Source organism: Takifugu flavidus, chromosome 22 (genome assembly GCF_003711565.1).
Source record: "Takifugu flavidus isolate HTHZ2018 chromosome 22, ASM371156v2, whole genome shotgun sequence".
Classification (NCBI taxonomy): Eukaryota; Metazoa; Chordata; class Actinopteri; order Tetraodontiformes; family Tetraodontidae; genus Takifugu; species Takifugu flavidus.
Window position 1 is genome coordinate 2,149,220 of NC_079541.1, and position 20,435 is coordinate 2,169,654.

At 47.0% G+C, this 20,435-nt stretch overlaps 2 protein-coding genes across 4 annotated transcripts; both read left to right on the forward strand.

The window, feature by feature from the left end:
- The first annotated feature begins 223 nt into the window (after positions 1-223).
- Positions 224-12,367, forward strand: LOC130519552 (ubiquitin carboxyl-terminal hydrolase 15-like). 3 transcript variants are annotated; one of them, XM_057023090.1, is made up of 22 exons: positions 224-336; positions 966-1,093; positions 1,354-1,484; positions 3,059-3,185; positions 3,339-3,484; positions 4,132-4,199; positions 4,583-4,672; positions 6,937-7,075; positions 7,188-7,361; positions 7,539-7,697; positions 7,777-8,001; positions 8,078-8,161; positions 8,301-8,395; positions 8,496-8,684; positions 8,773-8,891; positions 8,970-9,251; positions 9,387-9,457; positions 9,600-9,715; positions 9,788-9,937; positions 10,039-10,142; positions 10,243-10,331; positions 10,490-12,367. In XM_057023090.1, the coding sequence occupies exons 1-22, from the start codon at positions 248-250 to the stop codon at positions 10,802-10,804; spliced, it is 3,090 nt and encodes a 1,029-aa protein (XP_056879070.1). In that variant the 5' UTR covers positions 224-247; the 3' UTR covers positions 10,805-12,367. The 3 variants fall into 3 exon arrangements, with proteins under 3 accessions (XP_056879070.1, XP_056879071.1, XP_056879072.1); XM_057023091.1 differs by lacking the exon at positions 4,583-4,672; XM_057023092.1 differs by lacking the exons at positions 224-336; positions 966-1,093; positions 1,354-1,484; ... (2 more) ...; positions 4,132-4,199; positions 4,583-4,672 and adding an exon at positions 4,702-6,723.
- A 644-nt stretch (positions 12,368-13,011) lies between these two features.
- Positions 13,012-20,370, forward strand: LOC130519224 (transcription intermediary factor 1-alpha-like). The gene is given in 20 exon segments (XM_057022436.1): positions 13,012-13,690; positions 14,154-14,272; positions 14,381-14,528; positions 14,699-14,831; positions 14,905-15,021; positions 15,141-15,255; positions 15,325-15,471; positions 15,657-15,771; positions 16,447-16,589; positions 16,687-16,923; positions 17,029-17,115; positions 17,197-17,335; positions 17,422-17,479; positions 17,713-17,869; positions 17,977-18,205; positions 18,208-18,319; positions 18,420-18,525; positions 18,613-18,687; positions 18,808-18,963; positions 19,037-20,370. Coding segments are annotated over 20 exon segments (3,168 nt in total). The 5' UTR covers positions 13,012-13,419; the 3' UTR covers positions 19,541-20,370.
- Positions 20,371-20,435: the final 65 nt, after the last annotated feature.

Consider the following 20,435-nt stretch of genomic DNA (forward strand, 5'->3'; position numbering starts at 1 on the left):
AGGGAATATTTCAATTTTACCATAAAAGTCAATCTATGAAACAAAAAAACCCAAATTTAAAAAAAAAAGGTTTCAGGAATTACAGTTTGGAAAAATGGGATTTTCCTGCAATAATTCCTGGTGGATGTCAGGTTTAAGCTGTTCCGTCGGCTGCTCGTGGATTGGCTGCAGCTGAAACGTCCCTCGTGACGCGCCTTCCTGACGCACCGCGCTTTCCCACAATGCAACGGGCGATGTCCGAGGAAAGATGGCGGAAGGAGGAGCGGCTGATCTGGAAACCCAGCGAGGAGAGATCGCGGCATTGTTGAAAACACAACTCAGAAAGGGAGACACTTGGTGAGGCCTGAATTGAAACGCGTCTAAAGACGGCGCACAGCCGCCGGCCGACACTGACGAAGCTGTCACCGCCACCAAGAATGTAGAAGCCGCGGTGACGGGCCGTGTTGACAACTAGCTCCTAGCTTGCTAAGAAGCGCCTGTCATTTAGGTGGACTAACGGTTGTTCGTCTGGCGACAGCTACTCAACTCTTGAGGAAATTCTAGAGGAATCGTGCTTTTTGTTTCGCGTGGAATGTCGCGCAGCCTTAATTTCATTCCGTGTCTGGCATTAATCGTGCCGATTTTCATCATGTCACATCGTTCGGCGAAGCTACATTTTGGTTTTCCAGGACCGTTAGCAGTCTACTGGCTAACGTGCTAGTTTGCCGAAACGAAACTTAAGCATGGGGGATTCGGAAACGAAACACCTGTCAAATTCCCAGCCAGCTGGCCTGGCATGCAGCAACCTGAATTTAAGACGGACTGGAAAGTGCGAGTCCTCCAAGTCCTTCTTGGAGTTGGTTACCTCCTAGTCAGTTATTGGGTGGTATTGGTTGTGAAACTAGTTTTATCGGTTTGGAGCAATGTGAACTGGTTAAGGGTGTCCTGTCTTGCTTCTGGAACTGAAAATACACTTCTTTGTGCAGGTACCTGGTAGTTAGTCACTGGTTCAAACAGTGGAAGAAATATGTTGGATTTGATAATTGGGATAAATACCAGATGGGGGAACAGAATGTCTACCCAGGTCCCGTCGATAACTCTGGACTTCTCAGAGGTAAGAAAGATAAAACCCTCCTTTGACCTTCATTCACTCAGTCAAAAACAGGCTCCCTTTTGCACAGAACAAATGGGAACAAAAGCAAACATTGTTTACTGGCTCCAAAGAGTCGCCCATTTGGTGGGGGTTGTCGAACCCTCCAGCACACCTTTGTTTTTTACCCACTGACATAAGTGTTGCCCCGATGTCTTTTAAAGTTTACCGTCTGCCTGCTTCGCTGTCGCCCTTCCTTTTACTACCACTACTTTCACTTACAGATGGGGATGTCCTGGCCATCAAGGAGCACCTCATTGATGAGCTCGACTACATCTTGGTTCCCACAGAGGGCTGGAATAAGCTTGTCAGCTGGTATGGACTAACAGAGGGCCAGGAGCCAATTGCACGCAAGGTAGGACCTGACACGATCCGATTGGCTGAGCGTGATTGGCGTCACAACGCCAAATGTGACTTCCTGTTGTTGACGGTACTTCTTGGGGATTATCATAGCTTGCACTTTGTAACTTGTTATCAGGGGTGTTGCTGCAGCTTAACAGTGGTTAACAGTGGTTAACTCTAGCAAAGAAAAGCAGAGAAGGGTTTTCCGCATCACATAAATTGACCTACTGATATATCAATGTCCTGGATTTTGTACTTTGGTTCAAAATTCATTGGCTCGAAGATAAAACTGGCTACTGAGACCCTGGGAGAAGTGATTTCACTTTTCATTCATTTGGCTCATGAAATTGTTGAATGAATCACAGCAACGAAGACTAATGATGGCTCAGTCATTGTGGTTATTTCTAATAGCCCTCCGAGCCAAGGTCCACATTATGAAGTCACTGCCTCAAATCTCACTAGTCATGGCATCATGGCTGCTGAAAGCGATCCCTCCATCATTCTCTCGCTCATTCTCTCTCCCCTCTTCATTGGCCCTCCCATTTTGCCATGTATGTAGCGGGACATATCGGGTGGCCACGGGGTTTCTATTTTCAGGCAATGGTCTGGATGAGCGAAAAGCTACATGGAGCGATCTGCGAGGCACAACATGCAGGAGGTTAATTTTTCAGTTTTCCTCTTTCATTTTTTTCCCCGCTGTGTTTCTCTTCATGTGGCCCTCGTCCTGAGGTGCAGGGGGAGCGGGAGGATTTAGGAGACCTGTCACCGGGTTTTCCTTCTGCTTTGATTGCCAACACCCAGCTGCGTGTTCTCCGTGTCCTTGTTTTCTGAAGCGGAGGAATTCTGGGCTGGGGTCACACCGAGAGAAGTGGCGTGGCGGCTTCTGAGAGAGAGTGTGAGAGGCTTCAAGCCCTATGGGAGGAGTGGGGGGTGGGGTAAATAGTTTTGGCTTGATTCTGTCAGACTTTCGCTCTGAGTTTGCAAACATACCAGTAATGCGTTAATTGGTTGGCCGGGTTGGCACTATTGAGGCAATCAAATGGGAGCAGTGGGAGGAAAGTGTAGTAGTTCCCTGGCCAGCCGATACCGAGTGTGTGTGTCTGTGTGTGTGTGTGTCAGAGGGGTTCAGCAGGGAAATAAATAGGCTGGTACCCTTCAGCTGTTTCCACAAGGTGCTGCTAAATTAGGCGCTACACTCGCTCTGTTCCTATCTGATCTCCAGTTTATGTAGCAACCAGGACAGAAGAGGCCAAAATGCTCTCATTGAAAAACATGCTTACTGTGTTTGCTGGCTTGTTGTTGAATTTGTAATTAAATATTAGTCATGGTGAGCAAAGGAGGCCTCTTTGATGACGGCAGAAGCTATTTGTCTCGTCTCGTACATGATATTTTATGTTTTGGTTTGTAAACAGCTGTTGACTGTGAAGATTAGGAGTTATTTTGGGGATACGTTTCAAAGGGGCTTTTATGAACCACCATATAGGACATTTTAGTCCCATATTGTGTTTTAGAATTTTAGTGGTTGGTGCTATTGTTGCGCCTGTGTTTCAGACGATGTCATAAATGTGGGATTGTTTGTCTTCTCAGGTTGTTGAACAGGGTATGTTTGTGAAGCACTGCAAGGTGGAGGTGTACCTGACAGAGCTGAAGCTGTGCAGAGACAGCAACATGGATAACGTGATCACCAGACGCTTCAGTAAAGCTGACACGATAGGTAAGAACTCACTGTTATTCAAAAATCAACAGACTGTTCATTATATTGACGTTCAACAAGTTATAGAACCACCGTTTCTTTTTCATTGTATGAACGATGGCAACACGGTTAGCAGGGGAGAACAAAGAATGCCTTCTGTTGTGTTCACTGCAGACATGATAGAGCATGAGATGCGGAAGCTGTTCAGCATCCCCGATGAGAAGGAGACCAGACTGTGGAACAGGTACATGACCAACACCTTTGAGCCTCTCAACAAACCAGACAGCACCATTCAAGACGCCGGGCTGTATCAAGGACAGGTATGCAAACGGCACCTGTTAAACTGCTCTCCAGCCTTTTGGATATCTGCAGCATTTACATTAATGTCAGCAGGTCATCGCGAAGGCCTTCATCACCTCCACCTGTCTGCTGCTTTCTCTCATGGACAGGGTTTCATTCTTGGCTAATATTGTTTGTTTCTAACTCGTATTTCTATCCACGTTGTGTCTTTTAAGGTAAAATATAAGAAAACATGAAAAATATTGTGTTTTATGGGGAATGAATACAGATTTTTGATCTTTAGACTATTTTGAAATGGTGCAACTAACCATCCAGTTTGTCTCCGCTTTGGTAACGGTGCCAGACTAAAATGTTACGGCATTTTGAATGATTGTAATAAAATAAATCAAAGCTTTTTCCTTTTGTCCTGATGCATCAAAACTGTTGTTTAAATGTTGTCTTAAAATAGGAGTTTTCCCATCTACTTCACATTTGATTTCACCAAAAACAACAAATCGTGTCCTTTAGAATGAGTTTGCAAGGTTGACACTCCAAAGTATGGATTAGATGGAGTGACTGTACGAACAAGAATCAGCACCTAGAAATGTTCAAGACGCATGTAGACACTGAAAAGTTGAAGTTAAGGAAGCAGATTTAGAGCCAGTTTTCTTTCTGACATCTTCCACAGGTTCTTGTTATAGAGCAGAAGAATGAGGATGGCACCTGGCCCAGAGGCTCTGGCTCCACAGCACCAAAGTAAATGAACAGTGCATCACCTGCTTCAGGAATAGATGTCCCCACAGAAGTAGGAAATTTTACACCCTGCTGTGACATTAGCTTACATTGAGGACTCTGTGTAATTGCTCAGATAAAACGGCACCTGAATCCGTCCTCGGGCACCCGTCTGGAAGGTCTTTCAGTGAAAAGCACAAAATCGAACTGTCAAACTTGAGTAATCTTTTGTCAGAGATTTCCTCCCTCTAAGAGTTAGCCTTAACTCCTTCCTGCTCAGGTTTTCGTTGCTGACATATCCCTCTGTTTATTTGAATCCATCTCAGTTTGATTTAATGGACACGCTCGCACCTTTCTGGAACGGCTCCTTATTTCCTAACTCATGATCTATTCTTTATCTTTTGAAGGTCATCTGGTGCTTCCAATCTCTCTGCTTTGCCAAAGATCTCGCCTTCATCTCTCACAAACAATCATAACAGCAGCTTCAACAGCAGGAAGTAAGGCCTAGTAGGGGTCAAGGGTCAAGGGGTGGGTCTGAATGGCAACAGCCAGCGGGAGAGTCTGAATTGGGTTTAATTTCTCAACATTAACATTGTGTACAGGTCTCTCTCTGGCTGTTTAATGGCTTAAAGCACCTTGTGACAACACAGATCCAGTGCTGATTGTTGGGAGGCTTACATGGGATCCACCAGCGCCCGTCAGTACTGGGTTAAATCTGGCCAACAAGACACAATTCTGCTGACGTTTATAGTTTCTTTTCCACAATCATCACATCACCTATCATGGTTATATCCCCTAAAGCAGCTTTGGCATTTTTCTGAGCTTTTTTTTCCCATTTTCTGACCGCGCTGCAGCCTAATTGAAGGATGCTCCTTGTCGTCCTCTACCAGAGAGCACTGCTCAGTTCTGGTTGGAGCTTTCACCTCTGCTGTCCAGTGGGCCTGGCCGCTCTTTCCCTTTCACTTTCTGTGTGTAGTTTCCTGTGCGATGGCGAGTTTCTGTGTGCAGATGTTCATTTATGGCTACCTGATGGATCTGGCTGTGATATTGGCTGGCCTGAAATATTGTTAAGGCAGTAAACTGGATGAGTGAAGGGCTCATGTCACTTTAATGCATGTCGGGATTGTGGCGAGATCTCGTCTCTGCTTTAGCTTGCTAGCGTAGCGGTCCGGGCAGAGTGGTTGACTTGAGGGAAATGGGATCTTCTCTCCCACCATCCCTCGTGTCCCTGAGCCACAGTAGTGCCAGCCGGAGCTGTCATTTTCCATGAATTATGCAAGGGACCCCTTTCCCCTGTGTGAAGTAGCTTGTGTTATTTAACGGCTCCTTTCTGTAATCGTGTGTGTATTTTTTTTCCGTTTATCCCCACTCGTGCTGCACTGTCACGCTAGCATCTGACTTACAAAGCTTGGCCACGGCGGCTGCTCTCCTGCCCTTCCCTCTTTACCTCTCCCCCCTCCGGTTGTTGCCGTTGCACATGTTCCGCAGTCTTAGGTGACCTTCAGAGTCCATTTCATCTCACGGCTGCTCTGACTGCCTCTGTCCGTGCTTACACAATGAGACGGCTATTTTCAGAGGTTTAACTTATTTAGATCCTCCCCGTGCTGCCATTGCAAATGAACCGGGGATTCTTTTTGAAAGGGAAGAAAGCGTGTAAATGATGCGAAGCCTTGCTTGTTGGTAGGTAGAGTACGAGTTCCCGGACTGGTGCGTCGTTTTGTATTATTACATCAGCGTACGTGAGTGTGTGCATCACGCTGTGTACTGCAGCCTCTGCTGAATGCAGCGGATCATCTGCGCCCTCCTTCCCCATCTCATTTCTCCTCTGTCAGCACCCCCCATATTTCATCTGCCCCTCCCCCATTTTCTGCCTGCCTCTCTCTCTCCCTCCGTCTCTCTCTCTCTCCCCCTCCGTGTACACTTCCAGCTTTAGTAGCAGTAGTCTTGAGCATCCTCGCTGCTGATGCTGCTATAAATATCCACTGGTAGCCTTAACGGCAGAGCAGCAGGAAGGCCAGAGGGAGGAGCAGACGACCAGAGAGAAGGACGGGACAGAATGGTGGGATGGGATCTGAGGCAGGGGGATGAGAAGTTGAGCTGACTGAGAGCGGAAGCATGTGTTTGGATGGTCTGTGCCGGACTTCGTATTTCAACGTAAACTTGGTTTGGATATGCTAAAGGTTGCTACGGGAGCTGTGCTGGTTGTTATAACCCGACAGTGGAGGCTTTCCCTCTTTCAACCTTACAAATCCCTGGTTTTTTCCTGCTCTGGACGCGCCAAACCGGACCGGTTTAACCCTACCTGGACTGCTGGTGGGTCGGTTTCATGCGGACATGTGGTCTGGCGCGGATCGGGGCGGGGCTGAGATGTCATGCTCCTGTGTTGCTGGTGGTGCCTGAGGCCTGAGGCGGTGGAGCTGGACAGCAGGAGGGTGGAGCATCACTGCGTGCTAAACTGCGAGGCTGCTAACTCCAACGCCATTGCAGTGGTTTCCCTCGACTCGTGGGAAAATGGAACAACCAGCACTACCTTGCATCCATCTCAGAGGTCTGCTGAGTGCTGCAGTTAGCCTTCTGTTAACTCCCCTGAGAGCCTTTGTGGGTGTGGGACGTATTACCTTTGCCTTTGGGATGCTTTGATTTTCCTGGTTGTAATTTTAAAGTCCATACCTAGTTACCGATTTAGGACTAAACACTAAAAATGAGACGCAACACTATTCACCTGTATAACCAACCTGTTTCTCTCTTGCTTACTGCACAGTGTGAAGAACTCGAGCTTTAGTCTACCATCATACCACAACAGCTATGACTACTCTGACCAGAGCCGGCCGAGCGAGCGCTCGGGCCTCTGTGGGCTCTCCAACCTGGGCAACACCTGCTTCATGAACTCAGCCGTACAGGTACCAGTAGCCGTTAAGCTATCTGACCCCCAGGAATTGGTTCCTTTTGATGCTCATTTATTCAAAAAGCAGAAAAAAACCCATCAGCGGGTGCTTTTTTCTACTTCTGCAGTGTTTAAGTAATATCCCTCCACTCACGGAGTACTTCCTCAAAGACAAGTACACGGATGAACTGAATGAGGACAACCCACTGGGCATGAAGGGGGAGATCGCCAAGGCCTACGCTGAGCTCATCAAACAGATTTGGTCAGGCAAATACAGCTATGTCACCCCGAGGCCTTTCAAGGTGAATCTCTAGATACTCTTCAGTGTTATGAGGTGGGAATGACTGTAAATGTTATTGGTTTACTCCTCAAACAGCGATGTAGACCTACAGTGTTTATGCCTTTTTATGAGCTTCTCATCTCAAAAATGACCTTTTCTCATGGGTATTCCTTTCTTTCATTGTTTTCTTTACCTCCAGACCCAGGTCGGGCGTTTTGCGCCTCAGTTCTCAGGCTACCAACAGCAGGATTCTCACGAGCTCTTGGCTTTTCTTCTCGATGGCCTTCACGAGGATTTGAACCGCATCAGAAAGAAACCCTACATCCAGCTCAAGGATGCTAATGGCAGGCCCGATAAGGTGAAAAAATAGAAAAAAAGTGTTATGTAATGGCCATATAGTTAAATATATATTGAATAGTCGGCTTGTTCCTCCCCAGGTGGTGGCAGAGGAGGCGTGGGAGAACCACATCAAGAGAAACGACTCCATCATCGTAGACATTTTCCACGGTCTCTTCAAGTCCACTCTGGTGTGTCCCGTCTGCTCCAAAGTTTCTGTGACGTTTGATCCCTTTTGCTACCTGACGCTCCCGCTGCCCATGAAGAAGGAGCGCACGCTGGAGGTCTACCTGGTCAGACTGGACCCTCTCGCCAAACCCACGCAGGTAACTTGGGAGAGCGCCGTCCAACCATCGTGCTCAGGTGAAGGCAGATGCAGATGACAGCCTGTTTCTGTTTCAGTACAAACTGACTGTGCCAAAGGTGGGCTACATTTCTGACCTGTGTACCTCCCTCTCTTACCTGTCTGGGGTCCCTGCTGACAAGGTAACATTTCTACGCTAACTTTTAATTGCCCTTCCACATCATTTTCTTTCTTTTACTTTGTGTACTCTGGAGCCGAACAGCCCAGGTACCTGATAACTACATGTCCAGGAGTCCTCTTATTTCTTTTGTTGTTGACCAGATGATTGTGACTGACATCTGTAATCACTGTTTCCACCGAATCTTTGCCACCAACGAGAACCTGAGCAGCATCATTGAGAGAGATGACATCTATGTGTGAGTGCTGACGGGCACACGGACATTTAATACTGCATTAAGGCTCCCGGTCCTCTAAATCCAGTAAGACGTCTCACCGGCGCTCCTCCTCCTTGCGCAGATTTGAGCTCCCGGTCAACAGAGTGGAGGACACGGACCACGTAGTGATCCCAGTGCATTTAAGGGAGAAGTACAAACAGTCCGGTTACAACCACACCAGCACAACGCTGTTCGGGCAACCCTTCCTCATCGCCGTTCCCAGAACACTTAGCGAAGACAAATTCTACAACATGCTGCTGCTGCGCCTCTGGTACGTCTGTTTGTCGTTGAGCTCTTATCAAGAGAAGCGATGAGTTATTGTCAGCGGTTGAGTGGATTTGATGTTTTCATGTCTGCAGTCGCTTTGTTAAATCTCCGGTGGAGGAGGATGAACAGGACTGTGAGGAGACGCAGGCCTCTAAGCAGCACACTCTTAATGGAAACGCCACTAATGGAATGCTGGAAGAGGGGTCACCGAGTGAGTGTGCCCACACACACACACACCCTGACACGTTACCTGTGGACCTAGAAATGTCTAACGCCCATTAAACTTCAGGCGAGATGGAGACTGACGAGCAGGACGATGAGTCCAGCCAGGACCAGGAGCTGCCCTCCGAGAACGACAACAGCCAGTCGGAGGACTCTGTGGGCGGGGACAACGAGCTGGAGAACGGAATGGGCTGTCCCCAGAACTCCACCAAAGCGCCGCAGACGGCCGGCCACAACAGAAAGAGACTTTTTACATTCCAGTTCAACAATATGGGAAAAACAGACCACTCCATCATCAAGGAGGACACGAGGCAGATCCGCTTCGACGAGGGCCACCTCCGGCTGAGTGGTGAGGCTTGTGAGGAGCAACTGAGGCCGCCTTCCAGATGAAAATCTAACTGGCAACCTACCATAACTCACATGAAATATCTTGAAGATGAATATCTGTGTAATTGCATCTACGTTCTGTCCCTTTTTAAAACAGACCGCTCTTATCTTTCACTCGACTGGGAACCAGAAACTAAGAAGAAATATTTTGACGAGACTGTTGTCGAGGTAACTCCACTATCAGAAGATCTTCTGTGAGCAAACTGGTTCCATTTTCCAAAACCCTCCAGTCTGGTTTCAGTTTGAAGCGTGGCCTCTGTTGCGTTGCTCGGCCTGCTTTCTAACCGTGCTGTATTTGGACCGACCGCAGGACTTTGACAAGCACGAGAGCATGGATTACAAACCTCAGAAGAAGGCTTTCTTCAAGCTGAAGGACTGCATCGAGCTGTTCACCACCAAGGAAAAACTGGGCGCGGAGGATCCGTGGTGAGGAAAACTCCCAACGCCGCCTTTAACGCACACTCGGCGGCCTTCATTTAATGGCTTTGGCTCTTTCAGGTATTGTCCAAACTGCAAGCAGCACCAACAGGCCACCAAGAAGCTGGACCTGTGGTCTCTGCCGCCGGTGCTGGTGGTCCACCTGAAACGCTTCTCCTACAGCCGCTACATGAGGGATAAACTGGACTCCCTTGTTGATTTCCCACTCCGGTAAGTCGTCTTGGTGACGTCTGTTAATGTTCCCCCCACGGTTTCGCCTGAGCCGAACCGCAACGCGAGGAAGTCACCGTGTGTCCTGTTCTGTCCTGCAGCGATCTGGACATGTCCGAGTTCCTGATCAACCCCAACGCTGGGCCCTGTCGCTATGACCTCATCGCCGTCTCCAACCACTACGGCGGGATGGGGGGAGGCCACTGTAAGCAGGACCGCAGCCGTTGCCGTCAAACGGCCATTTTATCCGGAGGAAGAATCAGAGGTCCATTTACAAGCTCTAACCCGGTTGTTATCATGTTCAGATACTGCTTATGCGAAGAACAAGGACGACGGGAAGTGGTACTACTTTGATGACAGCAGCGTGTCCCCGGCCAGCGAAGATCAAATAGTGGTGAGTATAGAACTAGCATGTGCTCGACCGCACCGCTAACCGCGACTGGACTCACAAAAAGACGCTTTCTCTTGTGTTGAGCCCATAAAATCACTACTTTTGTTCAAACGCTTGGAAGTTTCGAGCCCTAATTTGGCCCATCGCTGCTCCCTCTTCAGTCAAAAGCCGGCTACGTGCTGTTCTACCAGCGGCAGGACACAGTGAAGGGAACTGGCTACTTTGCTCTTGACCGAGAGGAGGAAGAAGAGGAGGAGGAGGAAGAGGAAGAAGAGGAGGAAGAGGACACGGAAGGCATTGTGAGAGCAGAGAGTAAGACTTTCCCCTGTGCCAAGGGTGCCTTGTTCGCCTCAGGTGCCGCCGCTCAAGGCGACGAGGAGGACCTCAACGAAAACAGGTGCCGGAAGAACGACAACGAGCAGGAAGGAGAGGAGGAAGAGGCGCCCGACCGAGACGTGGCCATGAAAACCAACTGAGGTAAAACGGAGCAAACGGAGAGAGGAACTAGCATCTTTCCATCCAAAGCCATATGGATGCACAGCATGGCCAGCACGATCCGCCCCGTCAACACCCGGCGGCTCGAGTAGGCGGAGCCACGGCGAGGACAGCTGTTCGGTCAGGGCGCTGCCAGGGGACGCAGTAAAACCGGGGGCCCTCCTGTTTGGATCACCGTGTGTGTGAAGTGTGTGTGAGAGTATCGTCACATTCATTTGTTGAACCTCACCTGAGAAGATTCACTGAACCAGGATGATTTTTTAAGCTACTTATGCTTTGATTGACCCTCTGGCGTTTTTTTTTTTTTTTTTTTTGAGTTCTCTTTTTGGTGTTTTAAAATACATTTTTGTGGGAGCATCATCATCATATCATTTTATTACCAAATTGTAAATAGTTTTAACACTGAATTACTTTGGGTTCTCCAGACGTGCTGAATGGTTTTAGCTTGCACAATCAACAGCCATCCGTCTTTTCTAGCATCATATTATGGACATAGTCCAGTTTACTGACCTTCTTCTCCACATTGAACGCTGAGGACGCTGCCTTTTGAAAGGGGAAGCACAAATATGAGAGACACTAATAAAAAAGTGGGTTTGACGTCTAAATGAATTGGCAAAATCTGTGGATGAAGCGGCCGTGCATAAGCTCCGACGCCGCGTCTTTGCACATGGACTCTTGTCTCCTGCACGCGCGGCTGTGCATGAATGTCCAGATCCGTCACCTGCGTATGTCATATCACCTCCACCTTTTTGGGTTTTCAAGAGGGCCAGAATGTATTCTGACTGACCAGACACGCGTGTTTGATGCCTTTTTGCTTCCTTATCAGGCCAGATGTGTTGTTTTTCTTTCTTTTTGGTTTGCTTGAATGTGATTTTAGCGGGTCCTGGGCGCTGCCGAATGTGTAGCTTTTCAGAGGTCCCGCGCTTTGAGGGTGGAGAAATGAGGGACACTAAACGATGGGGTGAGTCGGCCTCGCGGGCCTGACGGTGAAGCGACGGAGCGGCAGATGGTTACAGACTCCTCCACGGTGGAATGTTTCCTTTGTACTGTTAGCATTAGCATTGTCCCGCGTCCGCCATCCCGCCTTCATGAGCATCTGCGCTTTGACTCCAGCGGGCTCTTCCCCGCCGCACCGCTGCCTTGGCGCGATGGAGGCTCACCCCGATGTGACTGAGATACGACTGCTACTATATACAATACTGTACATAAGAGTTCACTCTGTGAGTGCACATTTGATAAAAGTCTATTTATTTATATGTAAGCATTTAATAATAAACAGTATATTTAAATCAACAGCAAGACCCTGACATACACACACACACCCTAGATTACAGTCTTGCCTGTGCGTTCATCAGGGAGGGAATATTTTTTAAATAAAGAGGATGATTTTTTTTTTTGTAAACATTTCAAAACAAATGAGATGTCCTTGCATGACAACATGGCAGGGAGGGGTCGGGATCGGCTGCACTTGAGTTCACTGGGGTTTACATTTGAAATGTGCATGTGTATTTATACACAGTCTTCAATAAAGTTGTGTAAAGCTGCCTGTGTGTGTTTGTGTGTTGATGCAACTATGAATCTGCAGAGTAACAACATAAACGTGTAATATTTGCTTCTAAAATACAAGCAAAACTCTTAAATAACCAGCCGTTGTGGCTTAAATCTATAATCGTGCGAATATTAGTGATGCATCCCAAATCCAGATGAGGATCAACCTCAGGAAACGTTGTCACGTTCTTAGTTTTAATTGTGATTGATGCTTCTTATCTTCATTGTGGTGAATCCACGTGGAGGAACGCGGTTAAGGTGAGATCTTTTTGCAATGGTGAATTATTAGTCATTGGCAAGACTGATAATTTTGTTATTTAGCGGAAGACTGTGCCCATACAAATTAATAAGACGTTTTAGATGTCTGCTCGTCACCATTTTGCCAAGTCCAAGGCACAATGATCGCACTAGAATTGAACACTTGTGAGAAATAAGATACCGTTTAATGGATATATTGATGGGAGAATTCAGGGGATGATGTATTTGGGGTGATTTTTCGGTTAGTAGTAGTAACAGGGTTTAGTTAGAGGATTTTGACCCGATTGCAGTCTGCATCCACTTCTGTCAAGAAGGTGGGGGAGCTCAAACAAGCTCTTTGCCAATCGCCATAAAACAGACGAAGAAGAATTTGGCCTCAACCGGCTGCCGTAGTTTAACGCAGTGCCTCCTGGGTAAATTCACTTGTGTTTTGGGTAAATTATTCACAGATGCTCGCAATTTCAACGTAAAAACCGACCTCCGTGTTTTGTGTGTTGAGGTTAACAAGCGTTTTCAGACGGATTTTCGTTTTTTATATAGTCGGTTTAAATAGGAACCGCCGCAAGCCTGGGAGATAGTTTATAATTTGTCGAATATATAATAGTATTAGCAACGTTGCTACATTAGCTTCCTCATCAGAAACAATCACACGCCTCTGCAGAGATGCCAATTATTTAACAGTTGTAGGTATTTATGTTCCATGTAAGTGGGGAAACATATAGGGTTTCCGGTGCCCATTCCCAACGTTGTATCTATTGACTGGACCGGGTTGCAAGTACCGGACCATAAAATGGATGTAAACGCTAACACCGATGCCGATGATTTTGTTATTATTGTGGAAAACGAGGCAGAGAGTTTGCCAGCAGAGGATGAGAGGACGAAGCAGCAAAGTACATACGAGCTGATGGACACATGTCCTATCTGTAAGTTGAGCTTCAACAACAGGGAGCCCAAACTCTTGCCGTGTCTTCACTCCTTCTGCAAGCGGTGTGTCCCCGCACCCCACAGGAATGCAGATCCGAGACAGGACTCAATAGGTCACGTCGACATCAACAAAGCATGTAAGAACCGTGCCTTCTATCTCTCACTAACCTGAAGTCAAGGAGAACTGATATGAGCGCTTGCAGCATGCTATAACAATTGTACTAACAACATATCTGTGATGGTATTTGCCCATAACCCTCACAAAACCCACCACATTGTACCACTGATTCAGGGTAACTGCAAGTGGATTCCAGTTGGCTTACTATCTCCAATATTGTTATAATTACAAACTAAATATCAGACTAAATCATGTACTTTTTGTTATGGTACCTTGATAAAGCGCAATGTGAACACAATTCATCCTTAAGGAACTGGACAAATGATTTACACAATGTACAGATAAAATAATGGAATCATTTCCAAGCTGATACAGCCACGGTCTTTGATTAAACTCTCGATATGACATAAGTTTTTCTTCCATTTATGTGTGTCAATTTATCACCTCGTAACCATACCGACAAACGGTGATTTTTGCTCCAGACGGTGCCGTTCGATGTCCAGTGTGTATGCAAGAATGCCGGGAGGTGGATATATTGGATAACTTCTTTGTCAAGGATTCTGCAGAGGTTCCGAGCAGCACTGTTGAGAAAACCAGCCAGGTTGGCCATTTATGTATCGCACCCAGAACTGCTCATCTTCCAGCATCTTGTTATTGTAAACCCTCAAGAGATTTCTTCCTCAAAAATCTTTCTCCCCCCACTTCATAGATGTGTATGAGCTGTGATGACAACACAGAGGCGACGGGTTACTGCGTGGAGTGTGTTGAGTTCCTGTGTGTAACGTGTATCGAGGCCCACCAAAGGGTCAAGTTTACCAGGGATCACACCATACGCCAGAAGGAAGAGATGTCTCCAGGTAGTGAAGTACAAATCCTAGCTTAGACGCTTATTCACTCTACTGTAGTGACTGTTATTACTGTAATAACTGGATAATGTCCAGTAGATATTGATGGCAGGTATAGTCTGAGAAGTTATGTTGATGTAACATATTTGTTTCTTTGTTTTCTGACTCGTCGCTCTCCTCAGAAACAGTCGGCATGTCCACGCAGAAGCCCGTGTTCTGTGACATCCACAAGCAGGAGCCGCTGAAGTTGTTCTGCGAGACGTGCGACCGACTGACCTGCCGGGACTGTCAGCTGCTGAAGCACAAGGACCATAAGTATGCTGAGCTTTTGTCCTCTCGGTGGGAAATGTTGCCTGTGTTGCCGAACCAGCGTGGTTTTCATTTGCAGTTACCAGTTTTTGGAGGATGCGTACAAGAACCACAGACATTACCTGGAGAACATGACCCACCAATTGCAGGAGAAAAGAAAAGGAGTCGAAGAGATGTCCAGCTACATCAGCAAAGGGTACCCAGCCAGGGTTTCTTTCCCTTTTAATTGCCCTAATGAGAAAATCACTTCTGTTGATGGGTTCACCTGGGGTAGTTTGGAAAGTTAAAATTATGTTCTGCTGGAATTTCTCTCAGACTCCAGCAAGTTGAAGAAAATCGGAAATCCGTCACGAATGAAATAAAAAAGTCCATCTGTAACTTAATAATGGAGATCAACAGGAAGGGCAAGATTCTGCTGAACCATTTGGAGGTACGGATAACAACCACAAGCATCAGATGTTGAGAGTGACTGTAAACTCATGCTGAGCTTTGTTGTAAGACACTGACGAAGGACCATAACTCAAGTTTGAAGAAGCAACAAGATGATGTCAACTCCCTGATGAGGCAACTGGACCACGTGATCAGATTTACCAAATGGGCGACAGGCAGCCAGAGCGGGACGGCCCTGCTGTACTGCAAGAGACTGGTGCGTACCACTGCTTCTGGAAATTCAGTCTGGTTGGTGGATACGCTGACGACTTGGGAGAAACAGGGTCAAACAGCTGTTTCTGCTGCAGCACGTCACCCGTGACCATCAAACCCCGTCTGCTGCCTCCCCGCCTCTCGCTTGAGTCACATGGCTGACCTTTGAAATCTCTCTTTGTCTCCAAGATCATTTTTCAGATTCATTATCTGATGAGAGCCAGCTGTAATCCCTCCATCGTCCCTCAGAATTTAGTCCGCTTTCAGTGTCGCTCTGGATTCTGGGCCTCCAACTTGGATCTCGGTAAGACCGGCGTTGCCTGGATTCAAAGAATTGAATTGAATTGAAATGAATCAGATTTATTGCCATTGTTCATGTAATACACAGTATTACACAAGCTAGGAATTTGTCTTGGTGTGACGCTGCGACATTCAACATAAAGAAGACAACACTAGAATAAGATAAATAAAATAAAATAAGACATATATACAGTATATACATAAATAGTAAGAAATAGTGCAGAACATTCCTGGTTTCCAGCTACTTGATGCTCATTGTGAAGTCATATAAAACATTACTTTTCATTCCTCAATGATAAAAATACTCAACAGGACTTTAACACTTTAACAAAGAAGGGGCTGCTTTTTTTTAAACAGCGTCCTGGTTTCTGTCTCAGCCTAATCTTGTCCTTTCATTTATCGTCATCAGCTCCATATCACTATTGTGTCATTATGTCCTGTGCTTCGTGTTTCAATTTCAAAATGCCTGCAGGACGTCCTGCTGATTTCTGGCACGTCTGTAATTGTGCTTAACTTAAAAAAAACAAAAAAAATCATTAAGTTTCAAACAAAAAGTTTGATCTCACTGTTGATGTTTGAATCTATTTTTGTTATTTTGTTGCTACAGGCATCTGCGGCTCCTCTTAAGACAAGTTCAGTTAAAGGGTTGGTTTTTTAATAAATGGTTTATTTACTTCAGGTACTCTGATGGTGGAAAAGTCCCCAGGCTGGCCACCGTCCACCAACCACCAGCAGGGTCCTCGCACCGAAGCCCCCCCTCCAGGCCTCTCGGGCTCAGTGTCCCAGCAGCGACAGAGCACTCTGGCTCAGCTCCAGATGCAGGTAGGACTTTTCTCCACCATCGGTACTTGGAGCCAGAAGCACGAAAGGACCGTTTCACTAAGCGCCAGTTATGTATGCATTTATTCCTCTGTCCAAGGTTGATAAGATTTCCCAACAGCTTCACAGACAGCCACATCCAAATCACTGGTCCTGGCATCAGAACACCAGGCTCCCCGGACCCCCTGGACTTCCGCCACCGACCAGGCCGATCCTCGGTCCCTCCTCCCCCTCCCAAAGTTTGAGCCAGCCAGTGCGGAAGTACGGAGGCGCCCAGCCCAACACCAGGAGCCCCACATCGTCTTTGGTCCAGAACTCTGGATTCCCAGCGACGCAGGTCAGTTGGTGCAATGTGAACACGTTCTATTTGCAGAACGACACGTTGAGCTGCGGACTGGCCTCAAACACCTTTTTAAAATCTTGTTGATTTTTCTTCCTCCAGTCTCTGAAAGAGCTCATCAATAGTTCCAACTTTCCTCCAAAATCTGTGCATCTTACACCTGGAGGAACCCAAATGCCGCTACAACAGGTCGGTTAGAGGCAAAGGGGTGTTTCTTTTCGTTTTAACAGTTAAATGGAATAAATGACCCCTATTTTGGGTTTTCCGCAGCGGGAGACGACCCTACTGAGGCGGAGCGAGGGCGGTGGCTCTTTCCCCTCCATCTCCATCTCTCTTCCCAAACCAGGTTTCAATGTCAGCGTTGGGCCTGCCGTTGCTGACAAGTTCAGCACGATGTCGAACAAACCCGGTCAGCACCACCGCTCTCAGAGTGACACACACAGGCTCTTATATCAGCGTTAAAAATAAATGAAACTTTTCTTCTCTCCTTTCAAGTTCAAGTGAGACAAAGCTCGCCGAGTGCCAAGCCATCATCTTCAGACAGAAGCACAGGGTGAGATTTAAAGGCTGTCGGAGATTTTGCTCTCAAGACTTAAATTATGGGCTTCTGTCTCACAAATATCATTATTATGGACATATCAACTGGTTGTTATCCATACTGATTATGCTCTTCTAATATTCAGAGGACCAACATTAAAAAAAATACCAAGGTCGAGAATGGCTTCTTGGAACTATGTCACGGCCAGAGCTTTCCCGTGTTCTCACTCTTGAAATATTTCTTTAAAGGACATGCTGGAACCCCAGTTTGGAGACTTCGTCTGCCCCCTCAGCCAAGCGTCGGAGGAAGACCTCGCCAGGTCCCGTCATTGTCATCAAGGACGAACCAGAGGACGAGGAAGAGGTTCATTTTGTAAGGGAATTACTAAACCCACTGGAGGCCAAGGTGTCCTAGAAACGTATTATTTTAAAGCAGCCTGTGGCATGTAGGTGATGATCGTTGAGACACTTTTGTGCAGGAAGAATGAAATGAATGATTTATTTTCCTTGGAGGTGAAATTAACTACAGGCTCCAGCCTCCCCGACAGCAGCACGGGGGCAAAGTCGAAGCCTCGACAGCAGCAAAAAGTGCCCCCCAAAACACCGCCGCCGCCGGCAAGATCCAAAACCAAAGCCATGGACACGCAACCGTCGGAGTCGGCGGCACAGTCGGAGTCGGCGGCACAGTCGGAGTCGGCGGCACAGCCGGAGGCGGAAAAGAGGGCCGCACCGGAAGAAGACCCCACGAGGACTGGTGCGCCGTCTGCCAGAACGGAGGGGAGCTCCTCTGTTGTGACAAATGTCCCAAAGTTTTTCATCTGACCTGTCACATCCCAACGCTCATCGCGTCTCCCAGGTGAGAGACGCGATATTTGCCGGACGTCCGGCGACATAACGACTGGTCCTCCCGTCACATTTTAATACAGAGTTGAACTCTCATTAACGTGTCCACACAGTGGAGAATGGTTCTGCTCCTTCTGTCGGGACCTGGTTTCTCCTGAAATGGAGTACAACTGCAAAGAAGGCCTCGCCTCTGAAGGCTTCCCACCCATCGACAGACGGGTGCGTTCACGCAGCTCTTTTCTCATCCATCTCCTGGAGGTGCTTTGTCATCCTAACGGGATTTTTTTTTTCTCTCTCTCAATGCAGAAGTGCGAGAATCTGCTGCTCCGCATGTTCTGCAACGACCTGAGCACTGACTTTCAGCAGCCTGCTCCTCCCTCAGTATGCCACTGGTTTATTGTACCATTTCTTCACTGTCCCACCTGCTTAGGCATCACATAATAACATTTGGTCAAGAAGGTTATGATAAGTGATAATAAACGGCTGTTTTTCCTGAACCAGGAGACCAAACGGTATAAAGAACTGATCAAGACCCCGATGGATTTGTCAATAGTGAAGAAGAAGCTGGAATCAAATGGATGTGATTCTTACAGCAGCCCCGAGAGCTTCGTGGCAGACATCAGGCTCATATTTTCCAACTGTGCAAAATACTACAAGGTGAATATTTGGATGATGAGTGTTTCTTTATATTTGTTCCTGAGCTCTCATTAGCACTGACGTTCCCGTGCAGATAACCTCAGAAGTGGGCAGTGCAGGCATGTACTTGGAGGACTATTTCGAAGACCAGCTGAAGCAAATCTATCCCGACAAGGTTTTCCCCGGAGGGAGGGAAGAGCAGATGATCCCACCACTGGAGGACGAGATAGAGGAAGACGAGGAGGAAGCGGCGGTAGCCGGCACGGCCCCCGTCGCTGACGCTAAAGCACAAAGCCCCTCGGGACAAGGCATCCCACCGGTGGAGGAGGACTTCCCTCCGCAGGAGGAAGAAATGCCACAAACAAAGGATCCGATTGATGTGAACGATAAGGGGATCGGAACAGAGACAAAGGTTGAATCTGCTTTTATTCCTGTAGATCAGGAGAACACTCCTGTGGACCAATCAGAAGGGTCCGCAGCCACAGAATACAGCAGCTTAGAGGAAAAGAAACCTGATGTTTCTGCAACTGTTTCTGAGGAGGCACCTGAAGACCAGCAGGAACCATCAGTGCCTTCAGGCACCCCTAACGAAGCATAATTGGCTCCACGTGTAGCAATGGTGCAGGTTTTGATATATTTACAATAGGAAAAGGGGTCCTATTAAACTATACTGTTTAGTAATGGGCAGAATAATATTTATGGTGGTAGAAAGTTGCAGTTTCACCAGTGTGGAAAGGTTCATTTCCCCTTGAACTGATCTTAAAACAGGGTTGGGAACGCATGTGAAATGGAAAGCTTGCAATGCCTCCATGTTTCTGCTGAAGAGTTCACATGTTCTCATGATCAAGTACAATATTTTTTTAACTATACGTTTGTACGTATAAACTAGGATGCTTTATGTGGTATCTGCATAGAGGAAGTGCTACATCTCAGTGCTGGTTATTTACAGCCCTTTTTGAGAGATTTTACTGTGGTGGTTTTTGCAAATGCCCTGATTCCCAACCGTTTCCTCACACACCACGAGCCTCGCTGGTTTAGTTATCAGAAAATCCTCTCATGCTTTATCAACCAAGATAACTGAGAGACGTCAGGATAACTCGGAGACAACAATCACACTTTCCCATCTCAGACCGTGTCCTTGTCCTCCTGCTGTGAGATTATATTTAAAACCAGGGGTAAGCCTTATTGTTTTAGTTTAGTTTTTAGGTCATGAGATGCTTTGAGTGTGCAGCTGACAATGAAGAGAAATGATAGGCCTCATTTGGAATGTGATGTATTTGAGCTGTAAGAGTTCGAACAGACTATGAATTCTTCCTTGTCCATGATCCATTTTTACTATTTATTGACTCAACATGAAACATGTCAGTGGACTCATTATTGGAGCAAACTTCTTCCAACTACATTATTTGTAATAAACGGTTATCAAACTCCTGCCTTCCTCCCACTATTCATTGTTTAACAGGTCAAAACAAGCTAAAACGGATTAGTAGTTC

Excerpts from the sequence above, each read along its gene's own strand:
- LOC130519552 (XM_057023090.1), top strand. The coding sequence starts at position 248 with ATGGCGGAAGGAGGAGCGGCTGATCTGGAAACCCAGCGAGGAGAGATC. Across the intron at positions 4,200-4,582 it reads TCTGGCTCCACAGCACCAAA|GTCATCTGGTGCTTCCAATC; the intron begins GTAAATGAACAG and ends TATCTTTTGAAG. Across the intron at positions 8,396-8,495 it reads GAGAGAGATGACATCTATGT|ATTTGAGCTCCCGGTCAACA; the intron begins GTGAGTGCTGAC and ends CTCCTTGCGCAG.